Source organism: Pundamilia nyererei, unplaced genomic scaffold, assembly GCF_000239375.1.
Source record: "Pundamilia nyererei isolate P.nyererei 1_Seehausen unplaced genomic scaffold, PunNye1.0 scaffold00047, whole genome shotgun sequence".
NCBI lineage: Eukaryota > Metazoa > Chordata > Actinopteri > Cichliformes > Cichlidae > Pundamilia > Pundamilia nyererei.
Window position 1 is genome coordinate 2320757 of NW_005187448.1, and position 23702 is coordinate 2344458.

Below are 23702 nucleotides of genomic sequence, written 5' to 3' on the forward strand. Positions count from 1 at the left end.
GTGCCGTCTCTTGCCTTTTACGTTTTCTGACGTGTCCCCGGTAAATCTATAGAGTACAGTCTCTTTAACTCTGTCATTTTATTGAATGACTGAGCAATAAAATAAATAAAAAAATAAAACAACCACAAAAACAACGTTTTATTGTTTTATTATAAAAATGTCAACATAATGTAAAAAATGCTTCTGTTCACATATAGATGACAAATGGTAGGATAGCTGCAAACTAGTCACTTGAATTTATATAATAATTCATGTTACTATAAGGAGTACCGTAGGGAATCATCTCATGTTACTGCATTCACTGTGATACGAAGGTCACTTAATACATGTTTGAGGACACCCTCCAGTTTGTTGGCTTTGTACCATCTCACAGTTGGTTTTCATGAATTATTATTCACCGAATAAAGAAGTAAGAATCAAAAATATTTTAAATATTCTTCTTCCTCCTGAAAAGAACCCATAAAAAATTGAAAAAAAAAGGTGAACATGAATATGAAACAGCCCACATTTATGACAGCAACTGCAGCAGTTTCTGTGACTCTGTCCCTGGCCGCATTATTAGGTGCGCACAGCATCTGGTTTGAGGAACAGCCTGCTGTGCCAGTAGTCTGGGTTGTCGAATGATGTGTTGCTTGCAGGTTCCCCCACACCAGCGCACACCTTGATGTATTCCCCAATCTCTGTACACCTGCCACTGCCCATCTCCTCACAAATAACCCTCCCCTTTACTGGGAGGTTCTGGTATTCTGTTTCCTTACATCTGCTGGGCACCACCCCAAATCTGTTCATCTCCTCATACTCCTCCACCTTTTCTCCTCCACCTTTCAGCACATCTGGCCTGGGCATGGCCGTACTGCTTGGAGTGGCTTTGTTGTTTGTGTTCTGGGTTTCCTCCTTTTCCTCTTCCTCTTTGTGCTCCTTTTTCAACACCTCCACTGTTTGGTGTATTTCCTGTTCTTCTGCTGCACTCTTTGCAGATGTTTGACTCCCACGTCTCTCTTGTGATGATTCATCTCGTTCTGTAGAGTCAGAGTGCCTGATGTCCATGTATTCATACCTGCCATTCCCTTGGGCTGGCTCTCCTGGGTCATCCACAGCTCTGATATCACTAGTGAAGTCACTAGTGAGCGGCTGTTTCTCTGCAGAGTTTATTCGCTCTTCTGCAGTTCCTTCACAAGCCTCATGAAGTGGATTCCTCCTTACAGCTGAGTCTGGTGGCAGAGTTTCTTCGTGTGCTATGTCCTCTATGGGTAACAGAGCCATGAATGTTGGGGAGGGTAAGGGTGGGGTTTTGCAGCAAATCCCCACAGTGGGGTCGTCTTCCTGTCTTGAAACGCTGCTGGCCAAACGAGGAGGAGTGCTCTCCTCTGTGTTCATGATTTCATATTCCTGGGTGGGATTTATCACCATGAAAAGAGGCCTTGAGTGTCTTTGGCCAGAATGAGAAATTCTGGAGATTTGAACTGCGATAGGGTGCAAAGAAGGAAGAAGATTAGGAAAGACGCTTTGGTTAAATACATGATTTAACTATTTGAACCGAAATGTAACAAAACAACAAGGCACTGTTCCTATTTTACTGCTCATAATTTACCTCTTTCTGGTGTACTAGGTGAGCCAGGTAGGACATAGCCATAGCTGTCCACCTCCTCCTCTTCCTCTGCCGTCCACACCTTGTACGAGGGTGGACTGGAGGCTGTTGAAAGTTTTCTCTGTTGGCTGATCGGTACACGACGATTACTCCTCTCTGAGCCAATCCTGGCCCTGTGAAGACTCGCCGTCCGTAAGCCTTCTTCATGCACCTCTGCCTCTCTGCCACTCCCCCTGACCTCTAACCTCTCAGGCAGAGTCCGGACTGAGCTCAGACGAGACCTGTGAAACCACAGCTGGGACAGAAAAGCAAAGAGGGATGGATAGTTTGTTACTTCCTGAGGAGGGAGAGAGGTACAGTATGAAGGTATGTAGGAGTGCAGGTAGGTAGGTATATCTTGTTGACCTGCTGGCCGTGACACCAGTAACATACTCATTCAAAGTGAAGTTCTTTGGAAATGAAGCTAATCATATCAACTTTGAGCAAATCAGAAATCAGGAATGTGTCTTTGCATTTATTCGTGTGAAAGTTTGTTTTTGTAAAAACCTGGCGGAAGCTGTCTGCTGGGCTCGTGGTCATTGGCAGGTATCCTATATTTCCAGGCTGATATGAGCCACTCTGCAAAAAAAAAAATTGGTGTGCTGATTCTGCAATTATCCTGTAACAACAGTGCAGAAATCCAGGATGTCCTTCTTTACCCTGCATGAATTAATCCGAGAACGAGAAACACTCCACGACGGCGAGTTCTGAAGAGGAGGTGTAGCCAAACCTTCCTCCAGTCCCTCCTCATCTTGGTCTTCTAAACCTGGATCCAGAAGTCCTCGCTCTGACTCCCTTCGATGGGTTGCATCTGGGACAGGTTCTTCTCCTTCCAGCTGCAGGGTAATCAGGAATAACAGGCACTAAGATTAAAGACTATATTTCAGAACTAAAAGTTGTAAAATGAGTAGCCATCATAGTCTCACCTTGATGACAAGGTATCTCGGTGGGTCCCTCGCCATGCGAGTGAAGTCACTGGCCAGTTCTTTGAAGGTGGGCCTTATGTTTTCATCAATCATCCAGCCTAAACATAACAAGAAAAACACCAATTTTTTATCATGTATCAGAATGTATTTGTGAATAATACCTGAATAAATGGTAAATATAGTTCTCTTCTACTTTAATCACTTAACTTGATTACTCAAAACACTTTTTACTACAAGCCAATCACACACATTCATACAAGCACTCTTATTATTTTTTTTATATCTAAGCACCTTGTTTAACCTCCCTGCACACTATTACACTTCAGTTGCATCATGGGAAATTCAGGGTTCACTATCTTGCGCTGGGATACTTCGGCATGGAGACTGAAATAGTCTGCTCTACTTCCTGAGATATATGTGTGCGCGTATGTGAGAGAGAGAGAGAGGCTAATGTTTTGACTAACATTTCACCATGACCATGTACACGTCTATAGTGCAGATGTGGGGCTGTGACAGACGTTCGCCCTTCTCCAGCAGACCCGGCACTTCCTGAGGTGACACGGATGCATATGGCTCCGCCCCAAATGACATCATCTCCCACACTGTCACCCCTGTCCAGGAAAAGAGGACAATTTAAATGCTCCACGCCAAAATTCATAGACAGTGATGTTTCAAGAGGAAGGTTAATTTATTAGTGCATACACCACAAACAGACACACACACACACACACACTGACATCCTCTTACCATAACTCCAGACGTCACTCTGATGAGTATATCTTCGAAACAAGATGCTTTCGAGTGCCATCCATTTTATTGGCGTCTGAATAAACAGAAAAAAATGCAGACACTCAAATTGGTTTGTGTTTGATTGCATTACTGGAAGAGACAATAAAAGCTGTTTAACAATTCAGTGTGTATCGCAAGCTCAATGACTCACAACAACCTTTGTGTCTGTGTAGACGTATTTCTTGTCATCAGGGTAAAGGAGGTCTGCTACGCCGTAGTCGGAGATCTGGACCTGATAGTCATTTTTCAGTAAGATGTTGCGTGCAGCCAGATTCCTGTGGACCATGCAGTGCTCTTCCAGATAGTACATGCCCTGAGAAACAGATGTGTAGTCCTTGTAGTCACAGATTATTAATATATTTGCATGGAAAAGCAAATTTAGAAAAAACTGTCCTCACCTTTGCAATCTGCACACACCAGTTGAGCAGGAGCTGGGGATCCAGGCTGTTCTTCTTTTGCCTGATGTGCTCCAGCAGCGAACCTTGTGAACTGAGCTGGGTCACCAGTTGCAGACTGGCACCTGGGCAGATGCCCAGCAGCCTAACGATGTAAGGGTGGTCCAAGCTGCCCATGGAGAGCATATGCTACACAACAAACAATGCAATGATAATGTGATTACTGGGCATCTTTTGGCATATGATAAAAGACAGGCATTCAATCTTTACATTAACTTCTGTGTGTGACCTTATTTCAGAGGAGACTCACATCAGTAATCTCAGTGAAAGTCTGTCGGCCTGAGCTATCCTGGATTGTCTTAATGGCCACGGGTATTTTTACCGTCTCTCCTTCTGGAGTCCAAAAGCCCTTAAAAACAAATTAAATGTAGAGCTGCACACAAATTTGTGGATAATCAGTGAAAGTCTAACAAATCCAGGCCAATTAGTACCTTGTGCACAGTGCCAAAAACACCCACGCCAAGGGCTTTGACTTTTTTCAGCTCTGAGGGCCTCAGAAGGCGGGCATGAACCTTGGTGCCTTTCTCTCCAGGATCCAGCGGCTCAAAGCTCTGCTACAAACAGACCAGTTATTCCAAGGGGATTTTCATCATCACAGCAAATGCAGTTAAATCAGTCCAGAAGATATAGTTGGGTGTTTTGTAAAGTCTCACCTCTCCGCTCTCCAGGTACCTCCTCATAGCCCTCTTGCGACGGATGGCAAGTCCTCTGTGGTAAAGCATGCCCAGGAAAAATAACACCAGGCAGAAGATTAAGCCAGCTGGGACACCCAAGGCTATGCCTGTGATCTGACCACTGCAGACAGAGAAATAACAGAGTGAGCACATCAGCTAAAAAGAAAAGATTTTATGTCATGATAACCCAGCTTACGTTTGGGGAAACTGAAAATTACCCTTTTAGAAATAAAGTTTTCGAGTTCAAATATTTTTTTTGCTATAACAGTGGAATGATTTGTGATTTAGATTTGCAGTTCACTGCAATACAAATTGCAGTGTACTTATGTTCACCAGCAGGAGGAAACACTAACCTACTAACTGCCAGTCTGGCTGTCTCTAAACAGTCCATTAATCCTGGGCCAATGCATCTGAAAAATGAAAGACAAAGTTTTCTTTATTATGCAGAGATTCAACAACCTAATTGGGACACTTCACTTTGGGGAAACATGTGGGCATATAGACTTTTTTAAGTCCAGTCTCACCCCTGTGTGCAGTTGTGGTGACACGGTTGACAATGACCCTTCCTGTCGGGGTATTTGAAAATGAGTCCCTTCTGTCCATCATTTATCCCAGTGGGACAAGAGGACATGCAGAAAGGACCATCTTGAAAACTGGCACAAGCCACGCAATCATCTGAACCCTACCAATGAGAGAGAGAAAGGAGGATCATAAATAGAGACTATGTGAGATAAACTCTGCTAGAGTGACAATGAACCAGAAATGAACCACAACAGTGATGCCACCAATATACGAGGTATCACAAAGCCCTATAAGAATACAATGTATACGAAAATAAAGAAAAAAAAATACAATAATCACATGTTTGTTTAGAAGTATGCAGAAGAGCATTCCTGAATGCAGCAGAAGACCGCACCAGGTGCCACTCCTGTCAGCTGGGAACAAGAAACTGAGGCTGCAATTGTCATCAAAATTGGACAATAGAAGATTCAAAAGAAGATTGCCTGGTCTAATGAGTGCTGATCTCTGCTACGACATTCGGATTGGTAGGATTAGAATTTGGTATAAACCAACCAACCTGACACTGATAATGTGTAGAGTGGAAGTAGAGAGTCTCTAAGTACCTTTCTTGTTTCATCTTGATTTTAACAAATTTACTGCTTATCTATTTTATGTAAATAATCATAAATATAAACTACTGGGATACAGTGTCACTGGATTATCAAAGCTAGTGATTACCAGTCCAGTGCAGGTGACTTTCCCACTCTGAGTCTTGCATTCTGGGTGACAGGCGGTACACTCGCCATCAGGACCTGCAAATTCCCTTGGTGCCCTGCAGGAATATTATCCAAGAAGCCAAACAAAATATTACATATACGTTCAACATACACACATGAATCACGAGAATGTAAACTCACAACCACTGACCCGTTGTAAAAATTACAGCTGTGCACACATGTGCCGTCTCGACTGTAGTTCCTACAGGAAAGACACTGTTCAGGCCCTGGGCCCCAGCATCCTGCATCTGAACATAGCGGATCACACACGTGGCCTTCTGCAACTACATCACAAAACTGTGTAAGAACAGCACTGATTACTTGCTTACAACATACAACACAATAGTGAATTCTGAGTTTAATATGCTCAAAATATAACATTTAGAATATAGTGAAGGTTATCTGTTAGTCCATCAGCTCACCACACTCTGCCAATGGCTTGTTGTTGCTGAGGTTGTTGCCTCGAACTCGGCGGCCCCTGAACAGCTTCGTCCAGTTTACAGTGTGGTGGTAGCAGAGATTGCTGTTCAGACTGATGTACATGCTGCCGTCACTGATTTCTTTCAGAGAGTGCAGACCCAGTGAGGTAAGAGTGGGGACGCGCATGACCGTCAGAGAAAAATGGCTTTCATTGGAGGGTTGGAGGATGAAGAGGGGAGAAAAGGATGATTCAAATGGAAAAACATCAGATTGTCTGTAACAGATTATGTTGTAGTTCCAAGTAGTTAGGTAATGCATTCAGTCTCACAATGAACCTGTTGAAGGTTTCTTCCCCTTAAAAAGGAGTTTTTCCTTCCCACTGTTGCCAAGTGCTTACTCACAGGGTCCATCTGGTAGCTGAGGCTTTCTTTGTTTGTAGTCTTTACCTTACAATATAAAGTGCCTTGAGGCAATTGGTGTTGTGATCTGGAGCCTTATAAATAAATGAGTAATTCAACAGACAGTCCTATAGATAGATATTAGTCTGAGTAAGAGGAATGCCTGCATGGTTTAAGAGTAATATATTTCCCTTACACACAAACATAGTTAGTCCCTCATTTTGGGTCATACTTAATAAAAAGTCAATTTTATAATTCTTAGTCAAACTCTGTTTTAGAAAGCTAAGATTATCCGGGGCACAACATAACAGGCAACCTGACAAAGAATGAATGACAGCAGAGCACAGAAATACACACGAGGATGATGAGGGAAATGGAAACGCAGGGGAACACAGCTGATACAAATGAGCATGATGCCACAGGTGAAGCAAAACGAAACACTCTGAACATGGAACACAAGACTTTCAAAATAAAACAGGAAACTTGGAGACGTTAACTGGAACACCCAAGCTTGACACCAGACAGCGAGAGAGAGGAAAACATAACCATAGTGGACACGAGAAAGAGGAAACTAGACACCACTGGCTGCAGAAACAAACATGGATACACATGACAGACAGGGGAGACATGAAGCAGAACATGGGGAGGACACGTAAACAGGTGAGGGACACATGCACATTAACACAGACACACAGAGAGGGACACAGAGGAGAGAGACACAAGGAGAGTATACATGACAAATGGGGGAGATGACGGGAGACAAAGACATCAATGAAACATATAAAGGGTGAGGGAGACTTAAACACAGGGGACTGGACAGACTCACACACTGAAGACAGGACACCAAAACCAACATAGTGGGGAAGACACAGACATGGAAAGAACCTAGACAGAGGAGAGCTAAAAAGGGAATTAGAACTCAATATCAACAGAACTGACTAAAGCTTAAATTTTACAAACAGGAACATCATAACACAAAAGGGCATGAAACTCAAAATGCTCGGTCAAATGACCCAGCCCATAACGCCAAATCACACATTTGAATCCATCAGCTGTTGTGATAAAAGCATCCTGCTCTGGCCTCTCACTGACACGTGCACGGTATAATCTGCAGTCTAGTCTTACTTGTAGAGCGTCCTCCCTTGAATGGTAGTGAGGCTCGAAAAAACAGACAGGTCATTCAGCTCTTTGGGCCAGGACTGGACGTTTAAAAAGTCTGAGAATAAAACACAGTGATTATATTAAGGACGATAGAAAATGACACTGTGCATAACACATCGCAGATAATTTGGATATTTGTTTTCCCCCAAAGGAGAGCATATATCATTTGATGGATACAACCTTTGTGTGCGTTATCAAGGGATAGAAGACAGCCTCATATGTGACAAGAAAAGCAAGCAGTTTAATGTTAATTGTGACTGTCACCTCACAGAAGTTTAAATGGATAGTTTACCCCAAATCAAACATGATTATGCTTTGATAATCGAGAGAAAGGAGACATCTTTGCAACCAGTATTTCCAAAGGCAGCTCACACCAAACATGGATGAATAGCACTACAGGTCCAGGCAGGAAACATGCATACTTGATTGTGAAATTTAATATAAAAAGCAGTCAACTGTTACACACGTAAGCACACCTGTTATTTCCCTGACTGTGCGGAACACTTCCAGCTTTTTGGCATCCAGTGGTGGGATGTTTCTAAAATCATCTCTGTGAAGATAAAAGACAGCAAAAATACTATAAACATACCAAGTGTACGGCACCATACCCTGAGACGCTTTACTCATACATACTGACAGTTACCCCATAATCCCCGTGACCAGGAAGTGAAGGCTGCCCTGAATCTTGGTGCAGTTGATGAAGCTGTTGATGTTGCTCGAGTCCACAGTCTGCCTGTCTTCAGCACCAGTGCCTTCACACACTAAAGGGATGACCAGAAACAATCACATCTGACTACTGAGATATAATCTTGGTGGAAGAAGTGAAAAATCGCATTTGCATTCATTTCAACCTTTTGGGCAAAGTCCGCTGCAGAGCTCACACTTCCTCTGGCCTTCTTTCTCCACCTCCATCTTGTCTGACGGACAGGCGCTCACGCAGGAGCTACCATCCACCACAAAATGAGCTGTGAGGAGGAGGAAGAAAAGAAAAACACAGGGAATATGTTTTATTATACACATGCAGAGGAGCAAATAAAATAAAACGATTCACGATACGACTCTTAAGTCGATTCTTAAAGCCTGCAACCAGCTTTTACCAGCTTTGCTCTATTCTCGATGTCTCCTATCCACCCTGGACTCCTCCCTGACAATATGGGACACACATGAACACACCAGATCCAACACAACACCAGAAAACTTCTGTTTCCTGGTTAGAGTTGCTGTACCTGTCCCATGTTGTGTTTAGTTTTTGGCTTTGTTACATTTTCTGTCTTACAGTTTAACATGGGGACTAGCATTATGTTAGATCTGATACTATATATCAGTGCTGACTGCAGCTTCATGAACAGGCTCAGTGTGTAGTATATGAAAAGGTCGCCAAACTCCCGGGGAGCTGAAAGTTTTCCACTTGTGAATAATCTTTCTCGTCGTAGAATGATTGACTTGTTTGGAAGTGGCCTTACAAGTGGCCTAGTTTTCATAAATGTGGTCATGCTTGCTAATGACTAATTAATGGCAGCGAATTAATTAATCCTTCCTTAATCTTTTTTCTCTTTATCCTTTTGGAAACAGAAAGAGTGCACTTTATTTTTCACATGCTGCTTGTGCATTTTGGCACAGTGTAATATGTCATGTGTTGTTGCTAATGTGAGGTTGTTGTTAGCCTGTCATGGACCAGATGATTTTTATCATTACAACCTGAAGCTTAAAACCTTAGAACTGAAAGAGAAAAAGTAACAAGAAAACTTTTAGACTTGTAAACACATGCAGGCCACTCACTGGGGCACTGAGACACACAGATGGATCCGTATTGGTATTTGGCATTAGGGTTGGTTTCCATTTGAAACGTCTGCTTGTTATAGATCAGAGCCCGGGGACACTGGGGCACACAGGCTCCGGAGTCATTGAAATGACGACATGCCTTTACAGGAACACACACAGAAAGAAGAGAATCAAAATGAAATACTAAAAGGCCAAAGGTGAAGCTGCTGAAGTACATCACAATTCAAAAGACATTCATGGCCCGCAGAGGCTGAATCATACAGATTTTGGTTATAAATTACTTTTCTTCTAATGACACCAAGAGGTCAAGAATTTTGTTTTTGAATACTGTGGATAATTTTTTTATGGCATGCTGTTATATCATGTGCAACTACTTCCAAATGTAACTTGATGTTAAACCTAATTTCATCAAAGTAAGGTTGTGCGAGCCACAAGCATGAATATAAACTCCAGTACAAGAATGTGCTTGCATGAACTATTGTATTTACAAGCTACATCACATGGCAACAATTAAAGGCAGACTGAGCATCCATACCACAGAAGAATAAAGGAAACAAAGGATTAGTTCCCCTTAAACTCTGGAAAACCTGTTCAAGATTTAGAATTGGGCCCAGGAGGTAAGGAAATATTCCCAGCATGAGACACAGGAATTTAGACTTAAATCCTCCATGCAATTAACAAAAAATAAAATAAAAATAAAGCCAATTTCTTGTTTCATCAGCAAACCTCTCCAAAGACAAAAAGATAATTCACTTACAAAACAGTCCACATCTTGGGGGCCTTTACATCCTGCTGCACACTCTATGTGACAGCAGTCCCTCGGGCTTGTGCCAAAGCAGCGGCTGTTACACTGTGGAGCGCACACCGTCTTAGTCACTAAAACACACAGGAGAGACAAGTTCATCAGAAGTCACATAAATGTGTATGCGTGTTGAATCTTTGTGTGCGTGTCTGTCTCCGGGTATTTCTGTGTAGCTTTGAAGAGATATAATGAGGTGAAGTGAAGAGGAGGCAAAGGAAAAACAAAACGTGGGCGCTCACAGATCTGGCATTGCTTTTCGTTTGGTCCCCAGCAATAATCTCCGCAAGATTTATGGCATGGGCCTAAAAAAGAGAGACATAGAAAGATAAGTGCTTCTTATAAAAAGAGATGATTTAGAGATGAATTGGAATACGTATAGCAGACCAGTAGTGACCTTTCTTTCCATTGTATTTGATATCAATAGGAGCGCTGCTGTCCCGGACAATATCCTGCCAGAAGATCCAGGGACCATAACTCAGGTATTTGTTATTGATAATCTGCACCCCTCCCTCCAGAATCTCTGTGAAAACATTAGTGAAACATAACGCAAGCTAGACAGAGAAAACGGTTCAGCAGATATATCAGGATCAGAGGCGAATCAAAATATACACTTTAAAAAACAGTATGAGGATAATTGTTTTCATGAGGTTTTTTAAGCCTCCAAGAAAATACTAAAAAAGTTTGAAAGAATTAGACAATAAAACCAATAAAAGATGCAGAATTTGGAACAAGGTGAAAGGAATGATCTCTTAGGTCATTTCATTTCAGTTTTATTTATGTAGCACCAGTTCCCATGACATTCATGCCTATCTTCTTGAGTGGATGTAAACTTCTGACCACAGCTGTATGTGATGGAAGGGACTTCCAGTAGGACCAGGCTTGACCTGAGATGTTGAGTTAAATTGTTCCATTTTATGTAATGCACCACTCCCCACTGTCACAAACGCCTTGGGTTTCAGAAAGCATTTTCTTTTACAGAACAAACATTGAACGTTTTCTTTCTCTAATATCTGTTTTTCTGTTGTTCGTCTAACCCGTCAGGTTTGCGAGTCCCAGCTGCTGTAGGCCGTTGGAGCCGTCCTTGGGGTAGTTGAGGAAGATCGATAGAGCAAAACGTCTTTCATACAGGCTGTTTCCTCTGATGACGCGCAGTTGGCCCAGAGGAATCTCTTGAAAGTGGTTCATAGCAATAAGGACATAGCCAGTCACCTCACGGATTCTCTAGAGTGAAGAAGACCATTAATATAAGAGGCTACTTCTCCAATATGCTCTCCACTTTTTAACGCTTTTTCCAAATGTAACGACTGGAGAGTAAGGAAACATGACATTTACCTTGAGGAAGGAGAAGTCCCAGTTACTCTCAATCTGTGTGATCTCCAGGTTTCCCATTACAATCTCACAGCCATAATACCGGTTTCTAATCAGATTGTACTGGTTCTCCTGAGAGCCTGTGGAACTGAGTCCATTCTGCGTCCCTGGACACACTTCTAACACAGATAGGGAATAAAGATGAAAATGAACGTAAATAACACTGGGAAAGTGAGTACTGTGGGCTGTGTTGTGTCTGTGGTATTTATAGGGTTGGTGACTCTCCCTGATGCTGTGTTCATGCCTGTGCTGGCTACAGATTTTGATGTGAAGCAGAGAGAAACAGGCAGGCTGTTACCCGCTTACATGGAGCAGTCCAGGCCTGGGGCTGATGAAGAGGAGGTCAGGGGGGTCAGAAGAGAGAGTGACTTTTTCTTTTTTAAATTTTCCCTCAGACAAAGTGCTTCATTGTTGTAAAGCTATAAATGTGGACAGTGTGTCTCAGTGAGTGATGAGTGCTGCAGTGACAGACAGTGCTTCTGTGTATGCGTGTGCATGTGCGTCTGCAAGCCGCGCATTGCTGAGATCATACCAAAAGACAATGGGCCGTGTGTGAACGGGACTCTCTGGCAGAGGGAAGGGAAATATCGTGAACGGAAGGTGACATACACACCATCTCTGAGTGCCCAGCAAAAAAACGGAGGAACTGGTCCTTTAATGTGCAAATGTTAGCCACCTGCAGCACTCACTCAACACGAGTCATATCTCTTGTCTTCGTTATGAACACATAACACACAGCTATAGGACCCTGAAGACTGCTGCATAATAACAATGGAAAGTTACATGCTGACAAAGGACTGTTGCCTAATGCACACTTATATTCATACATGGCAATTTTAAGCAAACACTGGCCCTGAAATATTCAGCTAATCTGGGAGGACTCAATAATATTTAACTCATACTTGGGATAACTCAAAAACAGGCATTAGTACTTAAATTATTTGTTAATATTTTGTATTTATATGAAGCATAGCACATTCATAAAAGGGCTCAGTGATCGGAAATTAGTAAGTAAACAAAGGCTCCTGACAGGAAAGAAAAACAGTGTGATTGTCTGGCAGCTATCGCAAAGGGAGATCTGAATGTTGGCAAAGATTGCACATTAATGTCGTTGTAACTGCAGAAAACCACATTAAATTTTATCAGAAAGAATTTACTGACAGCGTGACAATCAGTTAATGGTAAATAGAAGTTCTTAAAGTGAATCTTTGCTGTTCTCTGCAGATTTTTAAAGTGCACTGCAAGGGCCTGGATCATAACAATAAAAAAGCTTTTAAGAAAGAGTGGTCTGCTGTGAACCAAACAAAGAGAGGCTGAGGTTTATCAGTTTATACTAGACATCTTTAAGTACAGTTAATTCTATTCTATTGCTATAATTTGTCTGGTAATTTCGGTATTGTCTAAATTTCACGAGATCCAAACTAAGAAAGGATTTCAGATATAGAATCACGTCCTCACCTTCATGCGTTTGGGATGATGTTCGAAGCCTCCAAGACAAAATCACTCCCAGTAAAATGACTCGCCACTGCTCCATGCTGATGTCCAGCCTGTTCACGGAGATCTCTGCATATCAAAGCGGTTTAGGTAGTCCTCCGAAGAGCCAATATGTATTTCAGGGGGGAAAATCGACTAAAGAATAGACAGTAATGGGGGTATAAAAGTAAAAAAAAGTGTCTATTAAAGGGAAAATCAGATCAAGTCAAAGTGAAGGACAAGTGCAACTCCTTCAAACCACCTAATAAGAGCGCAAACATCCCTCAGACTACTTGCAAAACTGAAAACAGTGAACAAGTTGTAGTTTATTGTGATGAGGGAATTTCCCTCCCAGATGGGGACGTGTGATTGGCCAACATCCCGACCAATCAGCGGTTTGTCCGTCATTTCGAGCTGAAGCCTCGGTTGTTACACTAAAGCAAAGAATTCTGCTAAATTTATGAAGCCCTCGAGAAACGACAGACTCAATAGCACTGACAGAAATCTTTAAACGTTACAAACACCCCCACCTAAAACATTATAATAACAAAAAAGCTGAATGACATACGAGCCAGTGAGACAGACAAGTACAGGTCGTTCAGTGCAGCAAATAGCTGGTTTTGGATGTGAATATTTGCCGTGTGCAGCAGTTTGAACACCAGTTATTTTTGTTTCATGCTGTCAGCAGTGGAAGCAGCGTTTCGGTCCCCCCACCCAGTAGGAGCCCAGCGCTCTGAGTGGCCGCACTGTTTCCCCCGTAAAGAGCAGTATTGTCCCCGCAGCCCTGTCAACTGGTTAATCACCTCTTTGATGCGTGTGGAGCAGCCTGCCACAATGGCCACATTGTCAGACAGTCAAGTGACTTCTGAACCCAAAACAAGAACATGCTTAATTTGAGAAAATGGCCTCGGAGCAGACAAGATTCCTGAACACGGAGCTGCGGGTGAAAACGGGCCACTAATGGATGGAAATCATTAACCGCTTCTGACAGATGTACTGTTAATCTTATTTTTGAATGCGGCAGGGAGGGAGAGCCGAACAATCCGCAGTTTGTTTGCAAGCATCCATGTGCAGGAAATGGGAAGAATGGTGAGATTGAGATGAACTTGGATTTTAATGTTCGTCTCAACAACCTGATGGTAAAAGACGCCAAGAAATAACACCACAGCTCGGTTTATGTGTCCAGTCATTAATGTCTCTGTTGTTCATCTGCCTGGACTCAGGAGTCTCAAATGCCCCACTCCAGCCTCTTTTTCTGCCCAGCAGGAGGAGCCAGAGTCTGACACTTGGGCATCCGAATTCACAGCTGCTACAGGGCCCTGTGATGGATAGACTCGTTTGCACATGGATGGCTATTTTTACACACTGTTTATTGGACATTTGATCCAATCTCTAATTTCTTCTAATAAAATAAGGAGCCTTTAATCCAGTCAGTCACTGAATAATGGAAAACTTTGGGGGGAAAAACACCATTGCCCAAAAACTGTTGGAAGAAATCTTGAAGACTGAGTCAGTTGTTTTGTTTCATAAACAGCAATGTGAAACTTTCCTGTTGCCGAGTAAAACGGTGTAAAGTGTAAGATTGTCACCAGATGCACTTTTTTTTGTGTGTGTTCATTTTTCACATGAGAGTTTCTCTGTTTGCCCCGTCAAGAAAAAATAGCTGCCTATAGTATTTACAGAGCTTGGCACTTTCACAACGCCACCATGGTGTCAGTCTCTGTGTCAGCCCTGGTGGCCCTGTCCCTTCCAAGGGGAACTGTGAGGGGTGCCTGCTGTGGCCTTTTGCAGTTGCCACTCCCTTCAGAGATTGATGAATTGATTGTGGGGCTGCTGCCAGTGTGTCTGTGCCCTGGGCGAAGGTGTCCCGGTTACGAGTGGGAATCCCAGCTATGGCATCCGCCCTGGGGCCACTATTGTAGCGGTCCTGCAGGGGGCCAAGGGGGCTGGTGGCCCCGGGAGCAGCTCCGACTCACATACTGCTGTCACACCCTTGGAGACACAGCAGCACTCTCCCCTACATGGACCTCTGATTGGCTCAGACAAAATGACTCTCTGTGAAGTGCAGCAATTCCACAGGCAAACTACCTGATTGTGCCAAACTTCTCCTGATAATAGCAGTTAATAAAGGACAAAAGAAAGGCTGTGTAGAGCCAGATCCCACAGTTGTGTAATATGTGCTGTTAGTCTGATTTTAGTCTTAGCTGATGACTGGTACGGTAAACAGTTTACTGAGTTAAAACTATTCTCGATCAGCTCCCACTTCATGTAAAAAAAAGAAAAGAGTCTAACTCACATTTAGAGTTTTGACCTTCATTGTTCAGGGTGATACATGCGTCGTCAGGGACGTCAAAGCTGTTTCCCATTAATCTGCTGAAAATGAGGCTCACCTTAAATCAAAGTTCAACATGTGTAGGCATAAGAGGATATTGTGACATCACAACCAGTTTGGAGGCCAGATGTGCAACTTAAAACCTCCGGAGCACACATGAAATCGATTGACTTTCCATTGAACATATATGTGTTGAGGCAACAGTTAGAGTTTTAAAATATTTCACTGTTTATTATGGATTCATCAATGAAGGAGAAGTACGGTTAGGTCAATAATGTGTTGTGCAAAGAGTTCTTGTAGTGTTGCCTCTGTACACCGCCACAGATTTGAAACCCAACAGTCAAGATGTGACTGACGTGCACACACGCCTGCTCCTATAGCGTGGGCTTGATCTGGTTAGATGCTGTGAAGCTGTTTTTCTTAACCATAGAAATAATTCTGCCATCATGCACTCCAGTTGTCCTCTCTGGTTTTTCCGGCCTGTTGGGAGCTGCTGACTTGATCACTGCATTTATACTTCTTAAGAATGTTGTTTCGGCCATTCCTAATTATTTTATTATCGCTTTTATTTATTTGGCTTTTTCAACCTAACGTGGTCTCCCTAACTTGCAATGACATCTCTTAAGAGCCTCGTGTTTTAAAAAATAACAATAAAAACTATAAAATAAAAATTCTAACTTTGAATCGACCTCAGACATTATGTTTAATTTGTCCTTTGAGTTAAAAATGACTGTACAGAAGCAAAACTACAAAAGCAGTGTCTCTGTCAACAAATTGAGGATCAAACTGTTTCAAGAAACCTAGCAGGGCTCTTAAAAGGACACATCACCTCCAAATCAAATACAGGAGTTTGTGTGAGAATTGCCTCGTTCTACCGCATTGCACTCACCACCCACATCAAACGCAGTGTCTTGGTGCTTTGAGCACCAGAAGTATACTCTGTAGCTTCCTTTTATTCAAGCAGACAAAGATCTTCAAAACTGGGCAACTTATCCAAGAACAATGATTGATAAATACGGACTCGCACATTTGATTCTGGGGCGAACTGTCAACTTGAAATAGAGTTTGAGCCACAGACAAGAGAAGATAAAAGCAGCACGCTCGTAATCGTGATACGGTTTTCGAATCATGACCGACATGCGCGACAATAAACAATAGCAAGGAAAAAAATGAGCAAGGCAAAGCAAATGTATACTCTGGTATCTTTATTGATTGATGTAGTGTCAGGAATAATTCAATCATTCAACACTTTTGCACCTGCTTGGGTTTTTCTGTCTTAAATTTCCTCCTCTTCATATCATATTCGGTTTTTTTCTCAGAGCAAATCGCCAGCTGGAATGTCGTGCAGCCTCATTTAATATTTTTCTTTATTTGAAAGTTAAAATCAGAAAATAGTCGCTGAAAGAGGGAGGGATGTTTAGCCACATCAGAACTGCTAGTGCATCGGTGTCACAGATCAAAGGTGAGATACTTGAATGCTGGATATTTCTTACATATAAACCTGTTATCAAAGAGAAATGAAACCACTGGCTAAATAAGGCCACGAAAACAATTTTCACACCAAAGCGAACGGAATATAATGCACGTCACACACGCACACACAAGCTGCTGTCAGTTATCTGCCAACACGCTGACCCCGTTATCTACAGGTGTATCAACAGCGCGTTTGGTTTCACCTCGAAAACCACGGTTCCACTTTCCCGGTTACATCAACATATATACAGTTGCGCCAACATAGAAAAGCATGCTTTTGCATATTAGAAGGTTGTTCGGTAAACTTTACACTAAATCCATAACATTTATTAGTACAGCATTGTTCCAACCAGCAGCAGTGATTAAGACTAACAAATATAGTCTGAGGAAACAGGCTATTATAATTCGCTTTTATTACAGATCTTGTACAGTATTAACATGCCTTACGATGCAGTATTACTATCATCTTCTCTCCTTATTTTATTTTTTTGTGTGTGAAAAAAACTCCCCAAAATAAACCCAAAACAAAAAATGCAACAGTCTGATCTAATTAGCTAATTAAGGAAAAAATAACTCAACAAAATAAAGAAACACTCCATTAAAAAAAACAGACAACACCTTCTATACAATAACAGTGAGTCTAGAGTAATTTTGTGCAACATGAAAAAGTGAGACGCGACTGATGTCATGCCGATTGACGGTGGATAAATCAGCATGAGAAGCGATGCTGCACAAACGGATCGAAAAAACAAAAATAAACATTCAAAACTATGTAAGCTCTCTTAATATTGCCAGTCGCATGCTGTGTTGCATCACTCTCCACAGGGCAGGCCTATAGCAGCATTTTGTTTCTGAGCCACAGAGCTGGTACAGAGTGGCTGTTTGTCATCTGTATCACTTTAGATATCACACCTCGCTGATGCCAGACAAACTGTTTTAACCCCGTCTGTGCCAGGCAACTCAGCTAGAACAAATCTTTATTTACAGCAGCGGCCTGTTACAAGCCCACGAGCCAGTACTGGGATATCTCCATGCAGATTGGGAAGCAGTAATGTACAATGATACTGGGGTTTCTTTTCTTTTTCTGTTTTTAACTAGCTGCCTTTAGCAGTAAATGCACATTAGAATAAAGAAAAAGAAACTATATGAAGCAAAAAAATCAATAAATATCGATATTAAATATATTGTTTCCGACTGTCCAGAAAGTAGACACGTTTTCTTTAATTCAACATAAATAAAACGAAATCATAGCTAAAAGTTTTGATCTATGAAGAGCATAATTTGGTTGCAGTATGGACAGTTATATTACATTTATCTGTACCAGTATAATAGTAATAGTACTCCCACTATAATATTATGACATTCTTTATAATTTACACCAGGTCTGTAGTTTCTGAGGGAAGGCTGCTCTGCCGTCACGATTTGAGATCCATCACAATTGCTGAGCTAATTAAATGTTGGTGGAGGTCTGCAAAGTAGAGCAAATTCATATACCTTTACAGTAATATCATACAGTACATATTTATTTGTTTATAGATTGTAAATAACTTAGATAAAGTTTGCTTGTAAATGATTAAAAATGCTCACCACAGATTCAAACAAATCAAATTAATCAAAGAACGGAAAAAAAATAAAGAAGTACTTCGAGGGAGGATGGTGGGGGGGAGATGGGGGGAGGGGAGAAAGCCACTGAGAGTCACCCCCTGGGAGCTTTTCAGCATTTTTCTTCTCTATGTAAACACAATGGAACCCCTATAACCACAACCTGGAGCTGGCACCCAGGCTCTTCCCCACTTCACTGACCCGGCCCTTCACTTTTTGTTCTTCAGCTGATTGGCCAGCCAGTCCAGACCCTCGTACAGGCCGTCCCCACTGGTGGCACAGGTGGCTTGAATGTACCAGTTGCGGTGACGTAAGGAGTGCAGGCCCAGCTTGTCTGTGATCTCTGCGGCGTTCATGGCGTTGGGCAGGTCCTGAACAAAATCACAGAGGACAAAGTGTCCGTCAGGAAGTTGGTGAGGCAAGAGGCGTAAAAGCAGGGGGGAACGTAATGTGGCAGATACCTGTTTGTTGGCAAAGACTAGAAGAACAGCATCCCTCAGCTCGTCTTCAGCCAGCATCCGCATCAGCTCCTCTCGAGCTTCGTTGACCCGCTCGCGGTCATTGCTGTCCACCACAAAGATCAAACCTGCAGGAATAAGTTGAAACCGAACAAAAACAATCAGGTCACATCACATTGTTAGGAAAGCATATTGTCAAAGCATGTTTAATGGTTGTCCGGGATTTGAACATGACTAAGATGATGATCATTTGAAACATCTGGAGCCTGTATGCAAATTACATCATCTGAAGGATTAGTCAGATTTTGTCCTCAGGTGCTGGGGGCGAGCGTGCGCTCCAGGATCCGCAGCAGGACTGGAGAGGCCTTTTTTAAAAAAAACAAACAAAACTCTAACCATGCTGGCTGGTCTTTCACCTAAGATGCTTTTGATGCATCTCACCCTGGGTGTTCTGGAAGTAGTGTCTCCAAAGAGGACGGATCTTGTCCTGGCCACCCACGTCCCACACAGTGAAGCTGATGTTCTTGTATTCCACTGTCTCTACATTGAAACCTGGGGTGGAGGAGACAACAAGCAAATAGAAAATGGGTCACATAATCTCTAAGACACATGTTTTGTTTTTTTTATTTAGAGGCAGACAGTCACACACCAATTGTGGGGATGGTAGTGACGATCTCCCCCAGCTTCAACTTGTACAGGATGGTGGTTTTCCCTGCAGCGTCCAGCCCCACCATGAGAATCCTCATCTCCTTCTTGCCTATCAGGCTCTTCAACAGGTTCCCAAAGATGTTTCCCATGATGACTCGGGAGGAGAGGAGGTGGGGGCACAACTGCAACAAAACTGTTACACGGGCTGCTTTGTTGCTATACATAGCAACAAGCAGACAAAACAAACCGTGAACCACGTTTAGAGAGTCGAAACCACACACACACACACACACGCACACACACACAAAGAAACATGTGGTGTGACAGTAGCTGTTCAAAAACACATCTCAGCATTGGCACCTCCCTTACTGCTCGCAGCCGTGCCCCCTCAGAGGAAAGCCAGGAAACATATACTTCACACCCCGGCAGGCAGCTGACCTGACTCGAAAGCTGCTCCTTTACAGTGACGGCTCACTGGGAAAGGAGGCAGCCATGCTGGATCTCTGTTATGTGGCTCAGCTTTCATGTGGTGCTGAGTAACCACCTTTTTATGCTCTTTTTAGGCAACTGAAGATGTGCCAGGGTAACACTCATTTCATATTACGTTATTATGACACATAACCTAAGGCTGTCTATGGTTGCACACAGTCAGGCTCACAGAGCTGAGGAGGAGGGTGGCCCTTCAGTGGTAATGGGCCCTTTACAGGCCAACCTTGCCTGTTAACTTATGCTAACACACACTACACGGGTCGCATTGGTTTTTAGAGGGTTATTTTAAACCAGCAGTCTTCTGTGGGGCAGTGAAGTATCCCTCTTGTGTGTTTTAATGACTGGCCGCTTTCCCTCTGACTAGCTAGGTTTCCATTCATTTCTATCAAACGCACGGACAGCAGGTGCTAGCGTAGCCCGTTGCAGCTGCAGTGGCCGCACATCCACACACATCTGTCATAATGCGAGGCGAAGACGGCGGATGCTGCAGTCGAAGCAGGCGATGAATTTTGAACCCAAATCACGTTTCTTTCGGCTCGATAACATTCACTTTCCGAACATAATCTGCTTGCTATCCTGTGAGCTAACATCGTCGGTATTTAATTGAAAACATAAATAAAATCTCCGGGTCAATTTGTGTGCTATAATCCCCCCTCTTACAGTCACGACAAGCGCGCCAGTCGGCCTCATGTCGTACATTAAGGGTCGTTCATTTCCCCCCTCGCAGCATTTAAAAGGCAACTCAAGCGGTGATAAATGAAACCACCTTTTTAGCGCTCGTATACCTCTTTCAGCAATTTCACCATTTGCATCTCGTTCACACTTACCCGTCAACGGCAGGAAGGGTACCAGCTGGATTCAGGCGAAGGACTGGATGATAGTCTCGCGATGAGCTGCAGCTGTGACACTGCGCGTTCTCGCGGTACTTGGATTGCCAATCTCTCATCGCCCGGCGACTTGTTAAAAGCCAGGAGCTGCTGTCTCCAGCTCTGAAAAGTTACTGTATGCACCATCACCTTACAGCTTATTTGAGGCTTATCTTGTTTTCTTGAGGAACATCAAAGAATAATAAATAGTTTGATAGCGTTATTCCCGCTATCTCACATATGACATTTCAGAGGGCCCAAACCAGTTTTAAACGAGAGCCTGCAGGCAAGCACGCTTGAATAATTAAAACAGGAATCATCTTAATGAATAAGTAAATGGCTGACTGTAACAGGATGCCAAGTGATACTTCCTGGCAGTGTTTCACAGATAATGAGGTGACAGGAGGGGACAAAAGCATAGACTGAATCGATGTTGCAGTTGGTTTACCTTTGAGCATTATTTTATTTATTAAAAATGTCAAATATTTCTATGGCTTTTTGGCGCCTATGCTATCTAATGAGATTGCTTCATGCATGTGAGTCCAAACCACTGCAGACTCACTTCCCTCATAGTTATAAGATGTTTTTCTTCTTTTCGGTAGCAATCTCTTTAAAATAAAAAAAGGTTCTGAATGAAGTTAAATAAAACCAAACCTGGGGTCAATGCCTTCTCTCTTTCTTGTTTTCTGTCATGCACTTTTGCATTGTACACTTGCAAACTGCACTGCACTTTGAAATTAAAGGACATTAAAAAAAAAAGAAAAGAAGTCGCCTAAAGAAGAAGCCAATGTGAACAAACGGCACTCCTTCAAACCGGCCCTGCAGCCATAGGTGAGTCCAACATTTGCCTCATTGCTCCTCCGTGCTGTGTGCCAGTCAGTGGTCCAGTAATAGATGTGTTTATCAATTCAGCGGTGGAGGCAGCGAGGAATAAAGAGGGGAGCAGATGTTTGCAGCTGCAGACCAGATTACGGGGTGGAGTGGATGGTGGGGTGAGCATGCAGGAGTTTGTGTGCGCGGGGAGTTTGGAGAGGGTTACAGGGGGGTTAAAGCGGGCCCGGGTGGTGGCAGGAGAGGTAGGGTGGGGAGTTATGACTTAAGGGAGCCTTTCCTCTGAAGTGTCTGCCAGCGTGCACCCCAGCAAACACAATCACAAGTCTCGTTGGTTCTGCTAGCTGAACTAATGAGGGCCTGCACGTTGAGGGCAGGGGCTTTGATGTTCTGGGTAGCTGGCTCCTTGTGTTTTCTCTCCCGCTCTCCTCTGCCTGTCCCACATCAAAAATGAAAGGGGAGTTGAGAAGCAGATGTTTCGAGGCATATATTCATACAGAGTACACTTTATTCACCCCGTTCGCCACACTCGATTTGTCCTTTGCTTGTGCATCTCTGCCGTATGTGCAGCAAAATCTATCTCGCTATCTTCATATCCAACTAAACACACTAAATCGCCTTATTTATACATATAATCATGCTGTCAGTCAAAGTGGGTAACTTTTATCTCTCCTTACTTCCTCTCTCTCTGCCTGCCTCTCTTTAATTTCAGCCCAGTCTGGATGTCATTACTGCAGGGGGGGTGGGGGCAGTCAATGTGTTGCTATGTATGTGTCTCTGTCTGCAATGATGAAGGGGAGAATGGGGAAAGGGGCGAAGTAAGTAAGAGAAACAGAGCGAGAGAGAGAAAGCAATCCCAGGCTGTCCACCAACCTCTGTCTCACACATGGTTAGAAACAGTGACAGGAAATTCCCTTTCGCAGCAGCTCCAGGGTGAAATGATAAAGGAATGAAGAAATCCAAACCAGAAATCCAAGCCCTTATCATTCCATACCTCTTCGCTGTCTTCTTCTTTTTTTTTTTGCTCCTTCTCTAAATACCAAAAAAGATCAAGTGCTCAGTTCAGCCACTGGCGCTGTCATTCCTTCGGAGTTCAGGGATATTTACCAAAGTCCATGCAAACAGGACTTAATTGGCATTAAATCCTATGTGGCAAAAAAAAGCTTTTCCCAGCAGGCCAAGCATGGAGACGGTTTGGATTATCTAAGATATCAAGGAATGCTGCTATCATAAATCGAGTCAAGTGGCGACAGGAGCATTTTGCTAAATCTACAGTTCATTTGTGCGCAACAACATGCATGTTTTTGATTGAGCGTCGGGTGCCAGCGTTCCTACATGTCTTGGTACGTAAACCAACCCATGCAAGCATTTATGTGCATGTGTTTATATTTGTGTAGTCTGTCTCCCAGGTAACAGGGATACAGCGTCCCCAAAGCACGTGGTTCAACAAGTCCCTTCCTTGGCTATGAACTCTGGACAGATGATCCCCTTAGATGCTCACACAGCAAAGACTGGTATAATCACCCCCATTCTCTGCTCTCTTGATGCTTCTCTCCAGTAATAAAAGTCATACTTTAAGGAAACAATATCCTGCAGCCATAAAAAGTCCTTCTCTCAGCATGAAGTGGCCATAAAAAAGGCTCTCACCTCCCAAATCTGTAGTGCACAGAGCCTACCCCCCATTTACACAGCAACAGACGCACACTCTTCAGCGTCATTTCAGGACTAAAGTAGGTCCATCTCTCACTTTGACATGTAGTACATGTGGGAAGAATCTAAGGAGTGCTCAGACTGATGAAATGGACAAAAGCAAGCACGAAATATCAAGAGCCCAGTCACAATTTCATAGGA

The 23702-nt window shown here is 43.0% G+C and overlaps 2 protein-coding genes across 5 annotated transcripts; both read right to left on the bottom strand.

Moving 5' to 3' along the window:
• Positions 1–138: 138 nt before the first annotated feature.
• On the bottom strand, positions 139–13434 carry erbb3b (erb-b2 receptor tyrosine kinase 3b). Of its 3 annotated transcripts, none has more exons than XM_005732577.1 (28): positions 13138–13434; positions 11644–11795; positions 11346–11532; positions 10706–10831; positions 10551–10613; positions 10267–10385; positions 9507–9648; positions 8579–8692; positions 8371–8488; positions 8204–8277; positions 7692–7782; positions 6171–6373; positions 5900–6032; positions 5711–5804; positions 4996–5153; positions 4825–4881; positions 4451–4592; positions 4229–4351; positions 4048–4146; positions 3741–3926; positions 3500–3655; positions 3301–3376; positions 3018–3164; positions 2554–2651; positions 2287–2463; positions 2135–2206; positions 1592–1883; positions 139–1463 (listed from the first exon to the last, which is right to left on the bottom strand). In XM_005732577.1, the coding sequence occupies exons 1-28, from the start codon at positions 13211–13213 to the stop codon at positions 559–561; spliced, it is 4380 nt and encodes a 1459-aa protein (XP_005732634.1). In that variant the 5' UTR covers positions 13214–13434; the 3' UTR covers positions 139–558. The 3 variants fall into 3 exon arrangements, with proteins under 3 accessions (XP_005732634.1, XP_013766197.1, XP_005732633.1); XM_013910743.1 differs by having other exon boundaries at positions 4229–4348; positions 11644–11798; XM_005732576.1 differs by having other exon boundaries at positions 11644–11798.
• Positions 13435–16674: 3240 nt separating this feature from the next.
• arf3a (ADP-ribosylation factor 3a) lies at positions 16675–21066 on the bottom strand. Of its 2 annotated transcripts, none has more exons than XM_013910667.1 (5): positions 20982–21066; positions 19667–19881; positions 19459–19569; positions 19021–19145; positions 16675–18930 (listed from the first exon to the last, which is right to left on the bottom strand). In XM_013910667.1, exons 2-5 carry the CDS (start codon positions 19812–19814, stop codon positions 18769–18771), a joined length of 546 nt encoding a protein of 181 aa, XP_013766121.1. In that variant the 5' UTR covers positions 19815–19881; positions 20982–21066; the 3' UTR covers positions 16675–18768. The 2 variants fall into 2 exon arrangements, with proteins under 2 accessions (XP_013766121.1, XP_005732635.1); XM_005732578.1 differs by having other exon boundaries at positions 19667–19858; positions 20982–21060.
• Between the last annotated feature and the right edge of the window lie 2636 nt (positions 21067–23702).

Coding starts and splice junctions, on each gene's coding strand:
- erbb3b (XM_005732576.1), bottom strand. CDS start 13,213: ATGGAGCAGTGGCGAGTCATTTTACTGGGAGTGATTTTGTCTTGGAGG. Junction 2,207..2,286: donor CTCGGATTAATTCATGCAGG/GTAAAGAAGGAC, acceptor TTTTTTTTGCAG/AGTGGCTCATATCAGCCTGG. Junction 1,464..1,591: donor ACCTAGTACACCAGAAAGAG/GTAAATTATGAG, acceptor ACCCTATCGCAG/TTCAAATCTCCAGAATTTCT.
- arf3a (XM_013910667.1), bottom strand. CDS start 19,814: ATGGGAAACATCTTTGGGAACCTGTTGAAGAGCCTGATAGGCAAGAAG. Junction 19,146..19,458: donor CTACTTCCAGAACACCCAGG/GTGAGATGCATC, acceptor TTATTCCTGCAG/GTTTGATCTTTGTGGTGGAC. Junction 18,931..19,020: donor TAGTCTTTGCCAACAAACAG/GTATCTGCCACA, acceptor GATTTTGTTCAG/GACCTGCCCAACGCCATGAA.